Raw genomic sequence first — 21,438 nt, forward strand, 5'->3', positions numbered from 1 at the left:
CTGGACCCAAAACACCGCTTAAAAAGGCGAAAATTGTTAATAATCTCAACAAACCAACTCTGGATCATGTCAAGCTAGATAGATCAATAAAGTATCCCATAAATCAGTTATTGTGATAGTTTTTATACAGAAATTCAAGTAATACGTAGTTTTTTCAAGCGAGGAATATGGTCATATTTGGAGTCATCAGAACAGCTCCAAACAAAAGAATCTAAAAGAAAGCATATCCAGACGAAAACCAAAATGAGGGTTTCAAAATATGTGAAGACTGGATAGCAGAAAAATGAGACCACTTAGACGAAACATATGAGGTGGAGTTTAAAGACCAGGTATTAGTATGAAATCAGCCAACGAGAAAACCATATCCAATCGACGGTACATAGAGTCGGAATAGGAAGCCATTGCCAGTAATATTGATCATCGGTTTCCAGGTATGAATCGTACTCAGATTCGTAACGCTAAACGTAGATATGCTACTCAATATGGTCGTCGTACTAATAGTAGAGGGTCTCTCATTTTAGGGCATGAGCCTGGGATCCGACCTAAACTTAGGATCCGAGTGTCCGTGAATACTACAACGGATCACTGAACTGTACAAAAGGAGGATCAAGAGAGGCCTATTAAGAAAACAAAAGTTTACAGGTGCCAGTACTATAACAGAATCAATATAGATCCAACTATAAGGGAGATCCAAGAAGACGGTCGTGAAGTTCGGTTTGGGTCTTTCTCACCAATTGAGGTTCAGACACTTATGAAAGAACAGATGGATAAAGCCATTGGACGGTCTCCTTTTGAGGTTAGGATATCAGGATTGCGCTGGCAACAAGAAGAGCCGACCTGGGAAGAGCCCGTTTGGGCTAACCTAGCCAATGATTGTTTTGAGGAACCCAAATAGACAAATATAATAAATCTGGATCCAACAACAGACAATCCTCCACCAATAATTTTCTCTCTCATCTATGAAGGGACAGTTCCCCATCTGAAGCCCCTTTATTCAACGCTCATATTTGTGGTAAACCAATCAGCAAGGTATTCATCGATAATGGGGCGGTCTTTAATGTTATGCCTTTAAAGACACTTAAAAGGTTGGACAAAGAATCACTGATTTATCACAACTGGACATTGAAATGACAAGTTTCACGGGTCAAACGACCAAGCCAAAAGGTATGATGGTAGCTCGGATAGAGGTCGGGCCTAAAACAATATCAACCATTTTCTTTGTGGTAGATGCAGATACCACGTATTCGATGCAGCTAAGAAGATATTAGATTCATACATCCCAATGTATGTCATCATCTTTGTATAAGCAACTGATGTTCTGGGAGGATAACCAGGTTTTCAAAATAGAAGCTAGTGACAACCCTTTGGTGTTTCAGAGACTGTGGAAGAATCTATGTTGTACTCCGGCCGTATTCCACCGATCTCTCAAACAACTCTTGTTAGCAAATACCCACGGTGGAGCTGCAGGCTCACCAATCAAGGGTATATATTCTTTTAATAGAACAATTCTCGCTTCAAGTGTTATGGCTCTTTGATAGCCAAAGCATTTCTTATTTAACTAGTTTTATTATGGAAAGTATTAGTCTAAACGAATGTAGTATGATAACTAATCAGTATTCGGGAGAACAAGTGTACTTTTCAAAAAGAGGTAATGACGCGGCCATCCAAGCTCAGGAAAAAAAATTATTGAAAATGGACTTGCTAGACATTACAATTCTCTTATATTCAACTCAAATGTCACCCCACCGAGTAATCTCATGATCAGGATCACAAAAACCAGGACTTCAAGACTTAGACAACAAATAATTATGGAAGAATCTCAAAGTTACCTTATTTTATCTTACCTTTTATTATAATTTTTCATATAGTTTAATTTCATATCTAGAATTTTCCTTGTTATTTGTTTCTTTATAGTTAAATTTACCTTTTGGTTGGTCTCTTTTATTATTTGTTGCATTCTATTTTCCTGAAAGACCTCTATATAAGGTCTTTGTCTATCATTGTAATAAAGTAAAGTGAATCTTGAATAAAATTTCTTTATTGTTCCCTCTAAATATTTGTCTAGTGATAGGATGTGATTTCCTCTCACTTAGATATTTCAAATCGGGTGTTTGGAGTGATTCCATATGTTTGTGGCTTCCAATCCTTTGCAGTAGGATTTAACCTATTTTTTTTTATTTTAACCTATGATTTTATTTCAGGTCCGAGACTTATTCTCGTTGTTTGTTATCGTCTATGATTAATTCACATTCTCTGCACTATCTTTTTTCTTCGTTTCCTTTCCTTTCATCCATATTCTGAACCCATTGGTTCTATTCAGCTTTATGGCTAAGAAAATTAGTCTGTGCATAATTATACATGGTCGGACCATGTCATTTGGTATCAGAACCTTGCGCTCAAGTTTTCTATCAACTTGAGTCATCCCTAGTCGATTTTGTCCAAAAACAAAATATATATATATATATAAATTTGTGATATTTGTCAACCATCTCATTCTCTATACAATCTTTTCTTTATCTACTTTATTTTAGATTTTTCTCGCAATTAGTATCTTTGGGAAAATTGAGTCTTCTAGTGAGTCGTAGAGTTTATGAATATCATGTTCGGGAGAACAAGAGTACTTTTTAAGAATAGGGAAATGACGCGGCCGTCCAAGCTCAGGAAAAAAAAAAAAAAAAAAAGGATTATTAAAGATGGACTTGCTAGACATTTCAATTCTCTTATATCTAACTCAAAGGTCACCCCACCGAGTAATCCCGAGGTCAGGATCACAAGAACCGGGACTTCAAGACTAAGACAACAAATAATTATGAAAGAATCTCAATGTTACCTTATTATATATTACCTTTTATTATAAGTTTCCATATAGTTTAACTTCATATCTAGAATTTTCCTTATTATTTGTTTCTTTATAGTTAGACTTAACTTTTGGTTTGTTTTCTTTATTAGTTATTGCCTTTTATTTTCCTCAATGACCTCTATATAAGGTATTTGTCTATCATCATTGTAATAGAGAAGAGTGAATCTTGAATAAAAAAAATTTCTTGTTATCTTTCAGTATTTGTCTAGTGTTAGGATGTAATTTCCTCCCACTTAAATATTTCAAATCGGGTTTTTGGAGTGATTTCATCGGTTTATGGCTTCCAATCCTTTGCAATGGAATTTAGTCTATTGCTTGTGTTTTAACCTATGGTTTGATTTTATGTCTGAGACTTATTATCGTGGTTGGTTATCATCCATGATTAATTCACATTCTCTGCACTACTTTTTTTCTCCATTCTTGTTTCTTTTTTTTTTTTATCCATATTCTAAACCCATTGGTTCTATTGAGCTTTATGGCAACGAAATTAGTCTGGCATAATTATACATAGACGGGCCATGTAAAGTTGTAATTCTTATTAATATTAGCTATAATTGCTCTCACATCAGCAAAATCTTCATTATTGAGACTGATAAAATCTCTATTAATCTTACGACTATCAAATGGACATCATGGAGGAAGGCTAGGAAATAAAAGAACAAAAATACAACAAACCAATCTAACACTTATGTACACAGTAAAGTTTCTTTGTACGCTTGGAAGCTCCAATCCTGGTGCAGAACAAGCTGTTCATCGCTAACATATTCAAAAACACATTCTCATCATTGTTGCTAAAGATAATGTACTATTGAGCACTTTACGGAGATTTTTTTTTTTAATGTCTAGTGAACTATTTGACATTATACAGATTTGCATAAACTATGTACTTCCTACAAGGAAGAAGTAAACGACAGAGAATAGAAGTCAAATCATGTTGTTATGTACGACGTATGTGTCAATCTTGCCATCTATGAAATTCAAGTACAAAACATAATTAAATGCATAACATATACATATTAATTTAGTTGCATTTAATGCAAATAAATTTTACTGGTACAACATAAAAACAATTGTTAATCATTTGAATGACAAATCAAAATAAATTGTTAAAATATTTTCTCGAGGATTTTATTTCTTTTCACTCAATCAAAATAATATTTATTACCAAATTAAGTTACTATTTTCCACTTGCTGACACTGGCAATAAACTTGCAACTTTATAAACCATAGTTTGACATAGTAACTAAGCTTTAAATTACTTAGATCAAATTCATATTAATCAGAAAGAAAATAATAGATAATGGTCGTGCCATCATTTTCCTTGCATAGAATTAACCATTTATAAAATATTTAAGAGTGAGCATGATAATTGAACTTAATGTTAATTTTAGTTTCAATCCCCTATTTCAATCAACAAGCTATTAAGCAGAACATTTTGAAGATATATATATAAACAAAACCAATATATAAAAGCCACCAGAAAATGATGAAAAAAACAAAGCATTTAGCTCTTACCTAATACCAATAATAATACTCTTCTAGCACTGAGCGTAGCACATTTTTAGCTGCAAAGCAAATTCATCACAATAAAGGAGAATAACTCTGCAATTCGCCTTACCCTCTTTTAATTAACAATAGATTATTTCCCTATAGATACATGTACATATATGCATGTATCTATCAAATATAAATACTAAGACTTACTACTACATAATAGAAGACAATCAATTTGTGCAAATACATCAAGAACTCGTATCTTGGTTTGATAAATAAACCCACACAAAGAATTCTTTTGGAATTGTAGCTAGATGAACACTTATGTTGAATATTCTTCAAATGGTATATAGCATATTCTAGCTAAATGATATATAAGAACATTTTAAACAAACATGCTTAAGCTCTAAGTGCACACTTGTTTCTAAGGAAGTAAACATTTTTTAAGATCAACTATAAATTTGTGTCTGCAATATTAAATCTAGCTTACTTCGTTTGCTAAATCACTTTTCCAAATAGAGATATAGCTTACATATATCTAGAAATGCACAAGCATATTTAGCATAAACACAAGTTGCGCAATTGAGAAGATTTTATCAATTGAACAACACAAAATGATAAACAACACTTCTATGAAAGCATGCATCGCAGCTCAAAACAGGTGCATAACACGGGTGCATGATAAAAAATTAAAAAAAAAAAAAAGAATTCCAATTTTCAGTCTTTAGCGTCCGTTGACATGTATAGAAAAAAACAATCAAATTATTATTTGGATACAAATTATATAATCAGTGAGAGCAAATTATCTTAGAATTCTAGAGAGGATTCAAGATTTCCTTATTTATTTTTCATGCTCATTGTACATAAATAAATAAAAAAAAAGAAAAAAGAATAAGCTCACTAATGATAACTTTTACTTTACATTAAATAATAACTTCAGCATATGTTACAATATAAAAGAATAAGTTCCTACTAAAATATATTTTCATTTAAATTATATAACATCAAAACAGAAAGGGACTTTTAAGATTAATCAATTTCAAAAATCTTTACTTATATGATTACATGCATTTGTATTACAGTAACAAATACCTTCAACATATAGCATTTAAAGAATCTCATAGATTAAAGACTGCAATATAGCATTTGTGTCATTCAAACATATACTTTCCTTGTATTGAATCTTATATTTTTAATACATCTTTAAAAAAGCAAAATAATAAACAATTATTATTTAAAGAAAAAAATACTTTAACCCCCATCCCTCCCTCTCTCTAAGTTTTGTTGTCATTTCTTCTCAGAATTCATCCGTTTTATCAATGATTGGCTGTAAGCTCAATATTTAATTGTTCCTGTAGGTCATTATTATATTATATATATATCAAAGAACCAAGTAAGAGTACACTGAATTTTAGGTAATATTATAATGTATATTATATCAATTAAAAAAAACAATTTTTGATGTATTTTTTTAACAATAAAAAGTAAAATTCGAAAATAATTCGAATTTGATATATATTTAGCGCCTGAGATTAGAAATCTCTAAACACTGTACGGTACAGAAAATAAACTGGAAAAATAAAAGACTGAAAATTTAAATGATGATCCCCGAATCTCTTGACTTTGATGTCGATTGAAGATGATTGAAGATAATTTGCCAGTTGCAAATCCCAATCTTTAAATATCCCTCAGAAATGGTACTTAAAACCGTCGCTCGAACGGTTACAATGTCTCTTCTCAACCGCCTGCTAACTTCTCTCTTGCTAACGCGTGTCCTCAACCGACCAAGCTATTATTCTTACTCGCTTTCCTCAGCGCCTGACCTCCACCATAACCCACAATTCACTTATCCAATTGTGGATCAACCGACTTGCCTATCTGACCACCAACCAACCGACTCGTTGGCCCGACCGCAGACCTCCCGATATGTTGGTCCAGCCGCAAACCTTCCGACTCGCAGGCCATCCGACTACCAACCAACCGACCTGTTGGACCGACCGTAGACCTCCCGACTTTCTTGGTCCAGCCACCAACCTCCCGACTTGCAGACCATCCGACTTACAGACCGTCCGACTTGTAAACCATCTGACCTGTAGATCGTCCGACTTGCAGACTTTCCGACTTACGGACTTTTCCAACCCGCGGACCTTCCGACCAGCGGACCATCTGACCTGTGGACCTTCCGACTTGCAGACCATCCGACCTGCAGGCCGTCCGACTTGCGGACCAACCGACCTGCGGACTTTCCGACATGCGGATCTTCCGACCCACTATTTCTTCATAAAAACATCTATCTCACCCGATTTTCTCGAAACACCCCCTGATCAATCCACCAAGCCCAATTATAAGCCCATTCCTTCTTCTAACTTGGGCTTTTTAACCTAATTTATAAATTTCATACGTAACAACTTGCCCGCCGCCATCAGACTTTCAAACTTTATTCCCCAATCGCCGTTTGGAAGTTCACAATATATATACAACCATACCTCCTTTTCGGAACCATCTCTGCAACTGCGATCAGTTACTGCAACACATTATGTGCTACCAAACTCTTCACCCTCACTCTTGGCCGTCATCATCTTTGCAACTCCAAAAACATGGCTAATCAATACATTCCCGCACTTCCCTTCGACGGATCAGTCCCTGAAACAACTTTTGTGGCGACAAAAATGCTCACTCCAACCATTCGCCCATACTGCACTACCCCTGAAGACTCCAATCGAATGAGAGAGGTTTTGGAAGCAGGAAATCAACTAGCTATCAATAATCCCAACTTCAATGCCATCCGTCTTCACGATAGCATCAAAACTCATATGACAGATCCCAAAGATCCCTACCGCACCTGGTACACCCGGGTAGCAGAACACTTCCAAGATCAATGGAAAACCCAACAGATTGACCAAGCCATACTTCTGTCTACACTTCCATGCCATTTACATGAGAAGGTTTTTTTAGCAATGGCAGCGTTCTGGCACCCTGAGATGTGCGTTTTCTTTCTTCCAACAGCCCCCATTGGCCCTACACTCATAGATGTGGCCATGATCGCACATCTGCCAATCATAAGAGAAGACCCTGTAATGGGTGCCCTAGATGGGCAAGAGCCCAATGCAGACCATTTGGGCTGGTCGCTGGCTGGCGTTAGGGAATGGGGCTGGACCAAATTTTTAAACGACCAGCGAGGAGCAGACGGGACCCCTGTGACCGATCGGGAGCATATAGCCTTTTTACTCTTTTGGCTCTGTAAGTATGTCATAATTTCCCCTTCAAAATTGTCCTTTCTTCTCACCTTGACCTAGCTATACATATAGCCTCAGGTCGTTTCTTTTCGTTGGGCACCCTTTTCGTTGCCAATCTTTTCGAAGGACTATCTAGAGTTAGCACCCGTCTTACAGATAAGGATGGTAAAAAATTAGATACCGCCGCGTCGGGTTCTTTTTGGTTCTTGGAATTATGGTTCCGTCTCTATTTTCCTGATGCATTCCAACTTGGTCATCCCCCTGTTGCTCCACCACTTGAAAAATCTCTAGGAATAGCCCTTAACCGACTTTGTTTAGGTCGCAACAACCTCCAAGCATCCGACCCTATCATAACTGCCATTCTAGCCGATGATCGTAGTAACTCTCGATTTTACATGCACCGAAAGTATATCGGTTACGCATCTGGTTTGTTTTGGCCATTCCCAGTATTTTCACCTTTGTCCGACCCAGACCCACTTCCTCATCCCACTTATTCCTTCTCATAGGATGCTGCTCTTAAGCCCAGGTCCTTATTTGTCAGTAAGAAAATCGATAAAAAAAGGTCACAAAGCGTTTTATACTTTCATCTATCAGCCTCAGTTTTTGGCATGCCAATTTGGATGCCAACAAGGCTTGCCTGGTCCTGTCGCCCATCCACATGTAATAATTCAAAGTCCAGATGGGAGAGTCATTCCTGAATTGATCGCTCTTTATGTGTCCCAGCTTACCAATTACATAACTTCCAACTCCTACATTTCTTTCCGAACCTCTCCGGCTTCAATCGAAACTTTCCGCGAATGGTGGTCGGTCACCTGGGCCTTAATTGCTCCTGACAAAGATCGTCTGCTGGGCATCCTTCTACCCCAACCTACATTGATTTTAAGGGCAATTCCATTAACCAACACTCGAAGGAGATTAATCATTCAGGGCACTGGATCGGGCACTCCACATAGGAAAATAAAAGCTTCTCAGACTCAAGCTATTCCCCTCTCTGGAAACACCCAACCGATATCGACAGACCGCCCATCAGGTCGGGCCCCCGTAAAGATCCAACCTCGTCCAAGTATTTTCTTATATTCTCAATTTAACCTGATTCTTTCCTTACCATGTTATTGATCCTTATTTTTATATTCAGGTCCGACTTCAACCAGAGCGACCGTCCAACCTGTTTCAAACCCAAACACATCAACAGAGCCACCAACCGACCAAATTTACGAACTTGAACCCCTGACCAAACGACATGCCTCTATGATAGCGCCCTTACCAGCCGAACTGGCAATAACAGGAAACTCATCCCACAGTGAGGCGACTGCATCGGAGATGGTAGGTTGCCTTATGTTGCTTCAGACCCATCTCTGCCCAATATGGCATCAATGGCCACGCCTGCATCTGCCTCTGCTGCAGTCACTTCCAATGTGGCCGCTTCAGAAGACAGAAATGTCTTTGATGCGGCCGTCCAAATCGCTCCCGACGAACCGGCTGCAGCCGTCCAAGATGTACCCGACCAACGAGCAGCCGACCTGGGGGCAGCCGACCTGGATGCAGCAGACCTGAGAGCTGCCGACTTGAGGGCAGCAGACCCTTCTCCAGAAGCAGACAGGCAGGAAGAACCTGCACCTATGCCACCAAGGGGTCTCTTATAGGAATTACAAGAAATCCCCTCCTCTAATTCGGAGACCTCTGTTAACCTGGTAGACACTTGAAACTCCTTTTATAAATTGTGAATTGTTGTCTATATGATACTAAACATACTATATCTCCATCACTAAGGGGCCCAGATCCATCCCGCAGCACCCATTTGAAGTAGCCGAAGAGTCGGCCTTAACGCTCCTAGCGCCTTCTGCGACCACGATCCTTCCAAAAGTAAGTAAAATTTTCACAACCAATTCTCAACATTTGTGCTTCATGTAATCTTAAATAAACATCCATTTTTTCCAGGGATGTCCTGATCTAGCCCTCTTGTCAGCTATTCCAATTCCGACAGACGCCCGAACTACAATTGCGCAGGCTGTTAGTCAACCTTTCCCCGACCTGAGAACAGACTTACTTGACAGCCTGCTTCAAGCCATTGGTGGTCTCTTATTTCAAGCTTCTTCAGAATCGCCTGCCGCCCCCACTCTTCACCAACTGATGGAGCGACTGTCTGAACTTCAAAACGAAATCTTGTTCGCTCAACTTCTGACAACTGAGACGCCCTTACCCGACTTGGACCGAATAAAGCTGGAGGCTTCCTTGATCAAAACTAAGGAATCCATTCAACAGGCGACTGAAAGATTAGAAGGTCTCTCCCACGCCAAAGCACAAATAGAAGAATCAATCCAACAAAAGGAGGCAGAATTGAGAGTACTTCATCAAGAAAAGTCTGTTCTGGAAGGCCACAAAAGCGATGAGCAACGTCTGATTGATCGGTACAAGAACAATGCAGCCGACCTGGACCAGGAGTTAAAGATTCACGTCCGATCCCAACTTATAAGACAGTACCAGTCGGCTGCCAATAACAGACGACTCTCCAGAACAGAAGATAAATGGTCCCAGATTAAAATTGCTTTAGGATCCATTCTGTAAACTTTTAGAAACTTTGACTTGGTAAATAAATTTTTGTCTGCGAAATATATTTGTCCAAATATGATAAAATAAAATTCTTAAAGTATTTTGCTTATGTCTTTAGTGCAAGATTATATTGGGATTTAAATTGAGACCGTTAAGTGGATATTATACTTGTATTGAATTATTTTTGAAAGATAATAAATTGTTTACTTTTAAAAAAATAATATTATTCATTCAAAACTAAATTATTTTATAATTATTTATTAAAATAGTATTATTATTATTATTATTATTGATATAATTATATACTAATTTATATGATTTGTTAAAAAATATTATAATTAAACTTGATTAAAATCTTTAATTAAAAATATTTCAAAATATATAATATAATTTAAATCTATGTACAATATATATGTTAATATCTATTTGATATAATTAAATATAAAATAAATAAATACTAAAAATTTGAAGATGTTACCAAATTTTTAATAAAATATTTAAAAGATATAATAGATAATTAGATAAAAAAAAAAATTACTAATATCTCTCCCTTTCAAATCCTCCAAATTGGAGAGAAAAAAAATTTAAAAAGATTGTCTCCCCTTTTTACCCTTCACTCTAAAAAAAATTGAATTAAAAATAAATTTATTTTAGAATTGCCTCTCCTCCTTCTCCTTCCCTCGTAAACCTTCGAACTGAAAATATATATAATATGTATTTGTTGAGCGAGGAAAACCAATGTGTAGGGTTTTTGAGAATTGAATTATAAATTGGACCATAATTTGATGTATGATTCGATGGGCCTGTCAATAATGGGTTTGGTGTAGGCCCAACGATTAAAGCGTTTTTAAGAATAGGCTTCTTCGAGAGGACCTTCGACTAGGTGATCGGTTGACACGGAGGTCGGACAAAGTAAGGTCGGACAAAGGGAAAGATAATAGTAGGTGTTTAGGTCGGTTGGTGTAGAGGTCGGACAAAAGGAAATCGGACGAAAGAAGATAAGGCGGTGGTGTTTAGGCCAGTCGATACGGAGGTCGGACAAATGGAAGTCGGGCAAAGAAAGACGGGACAATGGGTGTTTAGGTCGGTTGAATAGCAATTTTGGAGCAGTTGGAAGAAGTTACAACCTGTGAGCGGATATGGAGGCACGACCTGATAACAACATTAGGGTGGTTAACATGGGTTTTAAATAGGCCTTTCCACAATCCAAAAAAGACATCTTCATTCAATCGATATCAAATTCAGTGAATCCTTTTACTTTTACTGTCTTTAGTATTTCTTTTCAATTTTCTTATGTATCCTATGGTGTCTAGAGATTCTCAATTTCAGGCATTTATTTAATCAAATTCGAAAGTAATTTTTTTTTTCGAATTTTATTTTTTATTGTTGAAAAGTCTGCATCAACGGTATTATTGTTAAAAAAGAAAAAATTACTGGTTAAAATGTAAAATCAAATTAAATATTATGTAATCCCTTGCGCATAACACAAATTACATATCAATCATATTTAATGTAGATTCGACTTAACAGTATATTCATACTTTATAACTATAATTATTTTTAATATTAAAAATTCCACAACAAAAACAATATAGTATAATATAACTTATTTTAAACGAAACGGATAAACTACTAATAAATAATTATATTGGAACAATTAGCTAATAGTAAATAAATTTAGTATAAGAAACAAAAGCTATTTTCTTTTGTGGATTTTATTATATATTTTTACTATTCAATTTTATTTTATTTTTTCAAAAATGTCACTATTTTATATAGAATAGATTAATAAGTTATTAGTAATAAGTTATGATAATATTTTATTATTTTTTTATATGAATAGTATTGTTAGTATGTTAAATATTTTTAGAATTATATCTCAATAAAATATATGCAATATGAATATCATTTTGTAAATAATAAAATTTTATATAATACAAATGAATAAAAATAATGAGTTTTAAAGATAGATAAAAAATATTTGTTAATTAAGAACTTCTATACGTAAGATGTTAGATGTTTAATTAAATTGATTAATAATTGTTAAATATTTTAAAATTAATAAATTTACCAAAAATGGAAAAAATTATCTTTCGTAGGACGTCCAAAAAATAAAAAAGAGTCATATGTGGCGGGGGACGGAGGAAGTATTATATTACAACTTTATTTTATATTCAAAATATCACATCACTTTCTATTTATATCACATCAACAACTATTCAATTTTAACTTTTTTACCATTCAAATATCCAAACAATTGTTTGGTAAAATAATTGTTTGACATTGATATGTTACTTTTTAAGTCCATGGATCATATGCGGAAAACAATAATTCAGCAAAAGTGTTGAATGCTTTATTAAGTTTATATACTAATTCATATAATTTAAATATATTATTAATATAATTAGAATAAATAAGTTTTTAACTATTTTGCACATGTGCCTGATTTTTTAAAATATTAATTTTGTTCATTTTAATTTAAAATTTATGAGAATTTTTGTTATTAATTATTAAAAATTATAAAAATATTATAAAATATTTGAGAAAAACATCTTTTTATTAAAAAACAATAATAATTTTTATTGAAATTGTATAAAATATAAACAAATAAAATTTATATATATATATTTATTATATGAATTATTTTTTATTAATTTTTAATGTAAATTTTATGTAATAAAAATATATAAATAAATTAATAAGAGTTGTTTTTTATTTGATTTAATTTTAATAGATTTATATATTTTATAAATAAAATAATTTTTATATGATAATTAATAATAGTAATTATTTTAGATTTACAAAAATAAAATCATAATTTAATAAATTAAATATATTAAAAATAATTTAAAAATATTGCAATAAAATTATATTTAAATGTACTAAATAAATAAATATTTTTTAAAAATAAATAAGAAATAAATAAAATTAAAATGAAAAACTCTTCCAAAACCACATAATAGATTAGCTTTTTATAAATTAGTTTTTTTTTTTTTTTTATTGCCAAACAATGAATTGTTTGATAAGCTAAAATTCTTAAAAAAAGACTATTTCCTAATCCCAAACACCCCATTATGCGAGAAATATAAATAATTGATAAAAATAATTAAATATATATATATATATAGATAGATATAATATTTTACAATTTTTTCTTGTTTTCTAACTCATTCCCACAATAGAATGTATTATTTTTTTAAAATTACACAAACAATAAACATAAAGAAAATAGAGATATATATCAATATAATATTTTAGGTAGAGACAACATATAATATGAATAGTGAAAAATATTTTATATAGAGTTAACAAATATTAATCCCACCCGAAAATTTGATTTAAACGTGGTGCAAAAAAAATCGTATCAGGCCAAAAAAATAATTTCAATAAAAATAAAAATAATCAATTTTGATCTGCCTTATAAAAAAAAATTCATCAAATGCCCAAAGCCCAAAGTTATTTTATACAATAAAACCAAAATTAATGATTTTTTATAATACAATAAAAATTGATGATGTTTTTTTTAATAATATTGGCAAAATTGATTATTTTAATTTTCTTTGAATTTGTTCCTCTTTTTTTTTTTTTTTTTTTTTTCGTTTTTTTCTTCTTCTTTCTTTTTTCTTTTTTTTTTTACTTTCTTCTTTCCATTCTCCTTTCTTCTACCTTCTTCTACCTTTCGCCGCGGGCTTTCTCCGCCGCCATGTTCGGTCGAAACTCCAGTAAGTTTCGTTTTCTTTCTTCCCATTCTTACGTCTTCTCTTTATTCTCACTTGTTTACGCCACTGGTAGGAAATAGGAGTTTGTTCTAACATTTTTTTTTTTCCATTTTCTCATTATTTATTTATTTTCAGCCCATATGCTTCTCCGATGGTAGCCTTCGTCTCACTTCACCGGTCAAAACATTGGTCTCTATTTTCCGGTTGCAAAAAGTAATAGCAAAAAAATAATTTGGGATGATTGGAACCATACAGACCTAGTTATAGGTATTTAGGTAGGTTGGTAACACACAAATTAGCAAAAATACGTGTCTGCATAATTTGAGAGTTGTTTTATCATAATTGTTTTTTGGAAGATCAGTTTATAGTGCGAAATTTCTTCATTTCTCTCCATGTTTTTCACTTTTTCATATTTTTTTGAGGTGATGGCTTGACTATTGCCCGATTTGTTAATAGGATACAAATATGGAGCCTCAGTAGGAATACAGAAAGGGAATGGCGAAGACACTGGCTGCACAAAATGAACTATGCTAGGGTTGTCTGTGAAAGGGGGATTTTCCTTATTTTACAGCTCTGAATATTAATTAAGGCGTGTAATCTGAAGTACCTTGAGTGCTAATTTGGATTTGGAGCGAAATGTCGAAGGGGGTGATGATGATAACTCGCAGTAAGCAAATCATGGCAGCAGAAAACCTCCCATGGCGACAAAAAATGTTTGCATTACTCTCTATGAATAACTCATTCCCTAATTCAACAGCCTCATATTCATCTTCCTCGGCCTCCTCTAGAAAATCTGCCTCACTGCACAACTACTACATTAGGAAGAGGAGAAAATGGCCGATTCGGGGATATCAACACCATTTGGTCGAATCTCTTACCTTTCAGCTAGCTAAAAGGTCCTTCAAGCAATCTATAAGAAAATCCAGAACCAATCTTCTTTCCAATCTAATTAACTCTTTTGCTGCCTATGAAATCGAACTCTCCCCCCAATCGTATAGGTTTCTTTTCAAGGTGTTGATTCAAAATCCGCCCCCAAATTGGAGTGAACAGATCCGGAAAATTCTCGATCACATTGAAAACATTGAGAGCTTTGAAACGCCAGAAGGTATATTCATTGATTTGATCAAGTTGTATGGTGATAATGATATGCTGGATGATGCTTTGGGTCTGTTCTTTAGAATGCAAAGGTATAGGTGTGAGCCGTCTGTGCTGTCATTGAATTCGATGCTTTCAATTCTATGCGGGAATCTAAGTGGTCTCAAGATTGTTCCTCAGGTATTGATCAAGAGTCGGGAGATGAAGATCAGGATCGAAGATTCTAGTTATGCGATTTTGATTCGAGCCCTTTGCAAACTAGGGAAATTCAGTAATGCTCTTATCCTGTTGAATCATATGGTTGAGGAAGGGTTTTCTGTAGATCGCATATCTTGTTCTTTGATGCTGGCAACAATATGCAGGCATGCAGACTGTAAGGATGACAAAATTATGCGTGTTTTGGAGGAGTTAATAAGGTTGGGATTTGAACCAAGAAAATGTGATTTTCGAAACGTCATTCGGTTTTTGGTGAGAAAAGGAAAGGGTTTGGATGCTCTGAAATTGCTGAAACAGATGAAGATGAAGGGCATCAAGCCGGATGTAATGTGTTACAGTTTGTTGCTTGATGGGCTGATTCAAAATAGGGAATTTCCGAGAGCAGACAAAGTATTCGATGAATTGCTTGTTTTAGGACTGGTACCTAATGTCTATACATACAATGTCTACATTAATGGCTTGTGTATGCAAGAAAAGATAGAGGAAGGAATTGAAATGCAGATATCGATGGAGGAGTTGGGGTGCCCGCCGGACTTGAATACCTACAATACAATATTGAGGGCATTGTGCGACACTGGAGATCTGAGTAGAATGGAAGAGATGGTGAATAAAATCAAGCAGAAAGCTTTGAAGTTGAATTCGTATACGTACGACATACTGATTGATGGCTCTGTTTGTAAAAGGGATGTACATGGAGCTTGCAGTTTGTTTAATCGGATGTTGGATGAGAACATTGTTCCTCTGCCAGCTACTGTGGATAAAGTAATAGGCTTTCTGTGGGGGAATGCTTTGTCTTCGAAAGCAGTTGAATTGCTCGAAGAAATGGTTGGGAAGGGTGTTGCACCCGGGGCAAGAACATGGTGGTTACTGATTCGTGGCCATGGTGTGGCACTCGATGTTGAGAAGATCGATGAATTGGCTGAAGTTTAAAGATGATTTTGGCTTTACCCATTCATTGCTTAGGCAAGTTTTAGTTTTATATTTTATATTCTTCAGGTAACAAATGGGTGCAGAGGGCAGAGGTGAATCATTGCGCCGGTGGCAGATTGTATGAAATGGCTCTGTCCATCTGGTTCAATCCGTGGCAAGCTGCCTCTCCTTTGTGTGGCCGCTTGCCAGCGGTTCTCCGAAATTTCCAATCAGAAGCCGCTCTGGAAGCATTACACAAGGCATTGGAGAACAAAACGCCAAACCTGGTGTTGTACTATTACCCCTCATTCTCCGGAGCTTATGCAGCACTCTTTGCCCACCTCTACCACTCCCGGCTAAACATCCCTTGCGTCATATTGCCTTTCTCTTCCATCATACCCCTCAGGTATCTACAAAATGCATTGATTTTTGTCTCTTATTCTTCCTCCTATTCACTCTCTATGGTACCTGTAGCTGTAGGCTACAATTAGTAAATTAATTAGTTTAATTGTGCGCATTGAAGAGAAAGTACCCCTGTATGCCTTTTGAGGGGAAGAAGTTATGTTGAATATGTCCGGTAGTTGAATTGCTTCGATACAAGAATTGCAGATAGCGGAGGCAATTATATGCTTCTCTTCGTCTTTGAATGATTTATAGTTACTGAAATGCAGTCGTAGAATTTGTTAGCCCTGTAAATGAAAATATGTATTTGTTTCATGCTATCCAAAAAGAGTTATATCTTCAAGCACTGCAACCATCACAAATAGTTACTATGTGAAGTAATTTTTTGTTTTCTTCATCTCCAACCTGTCTTAGGGTTGAGAACTTATGCATCGAAGGACTGGAGACATGTTACTTTCTAGATTTCGTAGAGGTCATCCAAGTAAGTGAACCTTTCTGAACATTATCAATTATCAAATAGGTGTCAAACTTTTGTTGCCCTCTTTCAGTTTAGTTAGCTGTTACTAAGCTATCTATGGTTGCATCTAGGATCATTGGATTTGATCACCAAAAATCTACACTTTCTCGAATTTCCACAAGGGGAGATGTGATGCTAACATTACATTCAACGTGAACACTGACAAGAGTAGCTGCACTGCTGCAGATATTTACTTCTCTGCAAAACCTACAGAGAACAATTTTGAAAATGTATATCAGATTGCTCAACCTAGCAGTTTTGCTTTATCATTTTTTTTTTTTTTTAATGTAAATTGTTGAATGAGATTGATGCCAAGGGCTCAGAATTTACCATAAGTTCTTAAACTTTGTAAGTTGTGATAGAGTCAAAGTCTGAATCTATGGTGCTTACATCAATGCTAAACATTTTAATGGTAAATATTTCTTAGGATAATAGCATGAGCCTACTCGACCACAAAGACTGAGAGCGGGTGGAGACAATTCTCAAGTACATTGAAGATGGAGATCTTCGCAAGTGGAGTTTACCTGATACCAAAGCATTTAATATTGGAAAGAGAGTGGCACTCGAACGTGTACTGCATCACTAATTCGTTCATGTATGACCAGGTGCAGTTTTAGGTTTTAGTTAAAATCTGATGTAATGTGTTTTTTTTTTTCTTTTTTTTCTTTGCCATTTGCTTATAAGAAGAAGAATTCACATGCACATATGTATAAATTGTGCGGAACACCTATTACATGTCGAAGTACTCCAGTCACCATTTTATTCACGATATCTACACTTATGTACTCTAGTTGATAGTATCTGCATTTAATTTTGTCTGACTTGCCCATATGAACAGCTGTTGAAGATTTGCTCTACAGACTTGATCACAATGGGAAATGACTCTCTTTTTTGACAACAAACTGCTACAAAAGAACTGCTGCATAAGGTTTTCAGAGTTAAGTTGGGCAGAGGATTTTATGGGGAGTGTCTGGTAAATTAATCTTTTCCTATTACTACACCTTCCATGAGCCTTGGTTGATGTCTAATCAAAATTTTAATCTATTGAACCCTATTCTGGGGTTGATGTTAATCTTGGCACCATGTCATCGTGAAATAAATGTATAGCTGTCCTTCAATTTGATGGCACTTCCTTTGACTATTATTCAGGGGTTCAGAGCTGATGGACATTCAGATTTAAGAAATGAAATCGGCAAGGAACTCAGTCAAATGAGTGCAGCGGATGGACTAAGGTTGTTTACCATCTTTGGAATATGTTTTATTGTTTAATCCATTTGTCTGATGTCTTATCTAATCGCATATTTAGGATTGACTTTGTCAGAACTTTGAAGTTTCTAAAATACGTTTTTTTTTTTTTTTTCCAATTCAATCTTGACAACTGAGAATATGATTTTTTTTGCTGAAGTAAAATAAGAGATGCTTCCTATACGAGTGTGGTGTTTTGTTGCTCTCCAAATGAACTGTTAATTGTTTGTAACTCTATTTTGTTTTAGCACCAAGAGTTTTTGTACCTCCTATTGATTGAGGTGATTGTTTAATCTATGCAAGCTTGAAAAGGGTTTGGCAACGTTTATATATCGATCTAGTATGAATTTTTTTTATTGGTATGGTAATCTCCATTATCCAAGTTCTGGTACTTTGGTTAAGTTTCTTCTCTGTTTTTTTCTTTTATATAAAGAACTATGTGCATTGTCTAGCTTCTACAACAGTGTGTTGACTCTTTTTTCGTACCGATCATTGACCTTATGGCTAGAGTTCTTTTTTGTCATTCTGAATTCAAATACTGATGAAACAGGCCTAATGGAGCTGATGAAATAGGTTTATAATATACAGACTCGATAGACTCAAATCTAAATTTAAATCTACTAAATTTAAAATTGAATATCAAAAATATCTCAACAACGTACATTTAGCGTAATAATCTAAAAATGTGCCTCAGTACTACAGATTGCAGTACCGATACATCTGAGGTCGCTAAGGTGAACACTGGAACTAATAAACAATCTGCATGTTGATCGGTATTTTAAAATTAGTCTCGCAGAATGGCTCAATCTTCTGTGTGTATGTACGAACCTGCAGGCATACAGCGGAGGGGGATCCCCAAGTTCCAGCTCCTTCATCATTTGAATGGATGAGTATAACCATTGGATATCTGTGTAGTCATGACCATGGTAAGGAAAAGACATTACCTTGCCTTAATTGGAAAAACAAATTTGATTTTGCTTGTCCAAAAACTTCCTGGTGTAGATGTTGAACTGTTAGGACATCACTTGACCATAATCCCAAATTAGTTGGTTGTGCACCTGCACCCTGTTTGCGGAAAATCAGTTTCACAATTTTAGGTTGATTGTGTCTCGGATGAACATGAAAGTTAATTCGGTGGTGTCTATATAAGTCCGGTCCCGTCCCGTGTAGCCATGGCTGCTTCTCGGATAAATTGAAGTAATCGGGCATCGAAGTTTCGAGTGGATGGGATGAGGGAGCCATGTCCATGTTTGGTATTTTCAATGATTTTATGGATTCAGCTGTTATGATATTTTACTTGTGGATGTTAATGCAAATGTAATGAATTGCCTTGCTTGAATTGATAATATCTTGACTGCGAAATTAATTGTCATACTGATCAAGTTAGATGCAAACTATTTTGCTCCATCCAATAAAATTTTTCAAAAGCTTTAAACTAGTATGCTGACACTTGTTTCTGGAGGCTTTTTCCTCCATCAACTACTTGCAATTGCCAACAAAATCTATATCACAAACAAACAATATATTATATATACATAAATAATACACTACTATAATTTATATTAAATTAATTTATGTCTCACTTAATATATATTACTATGGTTCTTTTTTTATTTATTTATACTAAGGTGTTAGCATTAATTGAATAAAATATAATTTATCTCTTGTTTTACATGATGTCTTGATTTAAGTGTATCAATATCATATTTATTTGGCGAGCAAAATTATTTTTGTTATTACAATTATTAATTTTGATCCTTTTTTTTATTTGTTTTTTTTCAATTTTAGTGATATAATAGTTTGAACACAATCGCATTGGCTTAAATACAGTCTTGTTGGATGACTTATATGCAAACTGTCAATTCAACCACATTGAATTCAACATGACCGTATTCATTACCCTAATTTAAACATGACCGTGTCACACCTATGTTTACGACCATGTTATTTGTTTGTAACATATTTGTTTTAAATATGACTAGTTTGTAAGTCATATTCGTTATCATATTCATTTTTTTTTTCAAATTATTATATATATAATTCGATAACAATATTGTTTTTTTACAATTATTTAAAATATAAAAATAATCAAATTTTAATATTTCAAAAATAATTGAAAAAACTATAAAAATAACTAATAATATATTTTTGATAATCATAATTAAATATATTTTTCAAAATTTATAATAAAATTTTTTATAAAAAAATTGATTTATAATTTAAATACAAAAAATAATTAGATAAATTTAATTTGTTAAATTATATAAAAATAAACACTATAATATATATATATCAAATAATTATTAAAAATATGATAATTAATGACTAAAACATGAGCATATTAAGAACACGGCTGTGAACAGAATCATGAACGTGATTGTATTGAATAAAATACTATGCGCAAGCCAATACTATCGTATTCAATCTTTGTCATCTACCTTAAATCAATAGCTTTTAGTTTGAATTAGATCAAAATTGCTTAAATTTTTTTTAATAAAACCAAAATTAATAACTATAATATACTCCCTTCATCCCACATAATTTGTCTCTGTTTTCTATTTTCGTCCGTCTCATATAACTTGTCCTTTTTATTTTTGGAAATATAATTATGCACTTTAATAGCATTTTAAATTTTAAATTTTATAATTTTCTTAATTTTAATTAAACTTTTTACTTATGTTAATCATAATCTATAATTATTTTTACTAAATAATAATTATTTTTATTAATACACTTCTTAATTATTTACTAATTATACTTTACCTAAATTCCTGTGTCTACAGTAATACACCCATGTTACACACGAGGGAGTACAATGAAATCAAAAATAGTTTTTACTCTATTATATTCTTTTCATTCTCTAATATACATATACATATATATATATATAATTTTGCATATTATGTTTGAATTTCAAATCTGGTGCCTTTTATTCCTGTAATTTTTATTTTTTTTTATATGGTAATTTTATTGATTTTTAATATTATTATTTAAATAAATGAGCCCACAAAAATATAGTTAGTTTGGTTTTAATTTAAAATTGGAGTATTAATATTTTGATGTAATAGTTTTTTTAGAACAAAAATATATATATTAATGTCCGGTATTGTTGCGTCAGATCAGTAACTTAGACAATATTTATGTAATATACCATCCTAAATTTAAGCCATAAACAATTTTCCAGCCATGCAAAAA

General features: G+C 33.8%; 1 protein-coding gene across 8 annotated transcripts; it reads left to right on the forward strand.

Annotated features, from left to right (window-relative positions):
- Positions 1 to 13,773: 13,773 nt before the first annotated feature.
- Positions 13,774 to 19,582, forward strand: LOC127258957 (pentatricopeptide repeat-containing protein At2g38420, mitochondrial). Of its 8 annotated transcripts, none has more exons than XM_051286058.1 (10): positions 13,774 to 13,862; positions 13,995 to 14,134; positions 14,316 to 16,485; positions 16,896 to 16,962; positions 17,070 to 17,228; positions 17,426 to 17,603; positions 17,837 to 17,971; positions 18,148 to 18,230; positions 19,078 to 19,169; positions 19,246 to 19,582. In XM_051286058.1, exon 3 carries the CDS (start codon positions 14,496 to 14,498, stop codon positions 16,098 to 16,100), a length of 1,605 nt encoding a protein of 534 aa, XP_051142015.1. In that variant the 5' UTR covers positions 13,774 to 13,862; positions 13,995 to 14,134; positions 14,316 to 14,495; the 3' UTR covers positions 16,101 to 16,485; positions 16,896 to 16,962; positions 17,070 to 17,228; positions 17,426 to 17,603; positions 17,837 to 17,971; positions 18,148 to 18,230; positions 19,078 to 19,169; positions 19,246 to 19,582. The 8 variants fall into 8 exon arrangements, with proteins under 8 accessions (XP_051142015.1, XP_051142016.1, XP_051142009.1 ...); XM_051286059.1 differs by having other exon boundaries at positions 14,316 to 14,755; positions 14,858 to 16,485; positions 19,078 to 19,582; XM_051286052.1 differs by having other exon boundaries at positions 19,078 to 19,582.
- Positions 19,583 to 21,438: the final 1,856 nt, after the last annotated feature.

Source organism: Andrographis paniculata, unplaced genomic scaffold (genome assembly GCF_009805555.1).
Source record: "Andrographis paniculata isolate CXL003 unplaced genomic scaffold, ASM980555v1 Contig5END, whole genome shotgun sequence".
In the NCBI taxonomy this organism is placed as follows: domain Eukaryota; kingdom Viridiplantae; phylum Streptophyta; class Magnoliopsida; order Lamiales; family Acanthaceae; genus Andrographis; species Andrographis paniculata.

Excerpts from the sequence above, each read along its gene's own strand:
- LOC127258957 (XM_051286052.1), top strand. The coding sequence starts at position 14,496 with ATGTCGAAGGGGGTGATGATGATAACTCGCAGTAAGCAAATCATGGCA.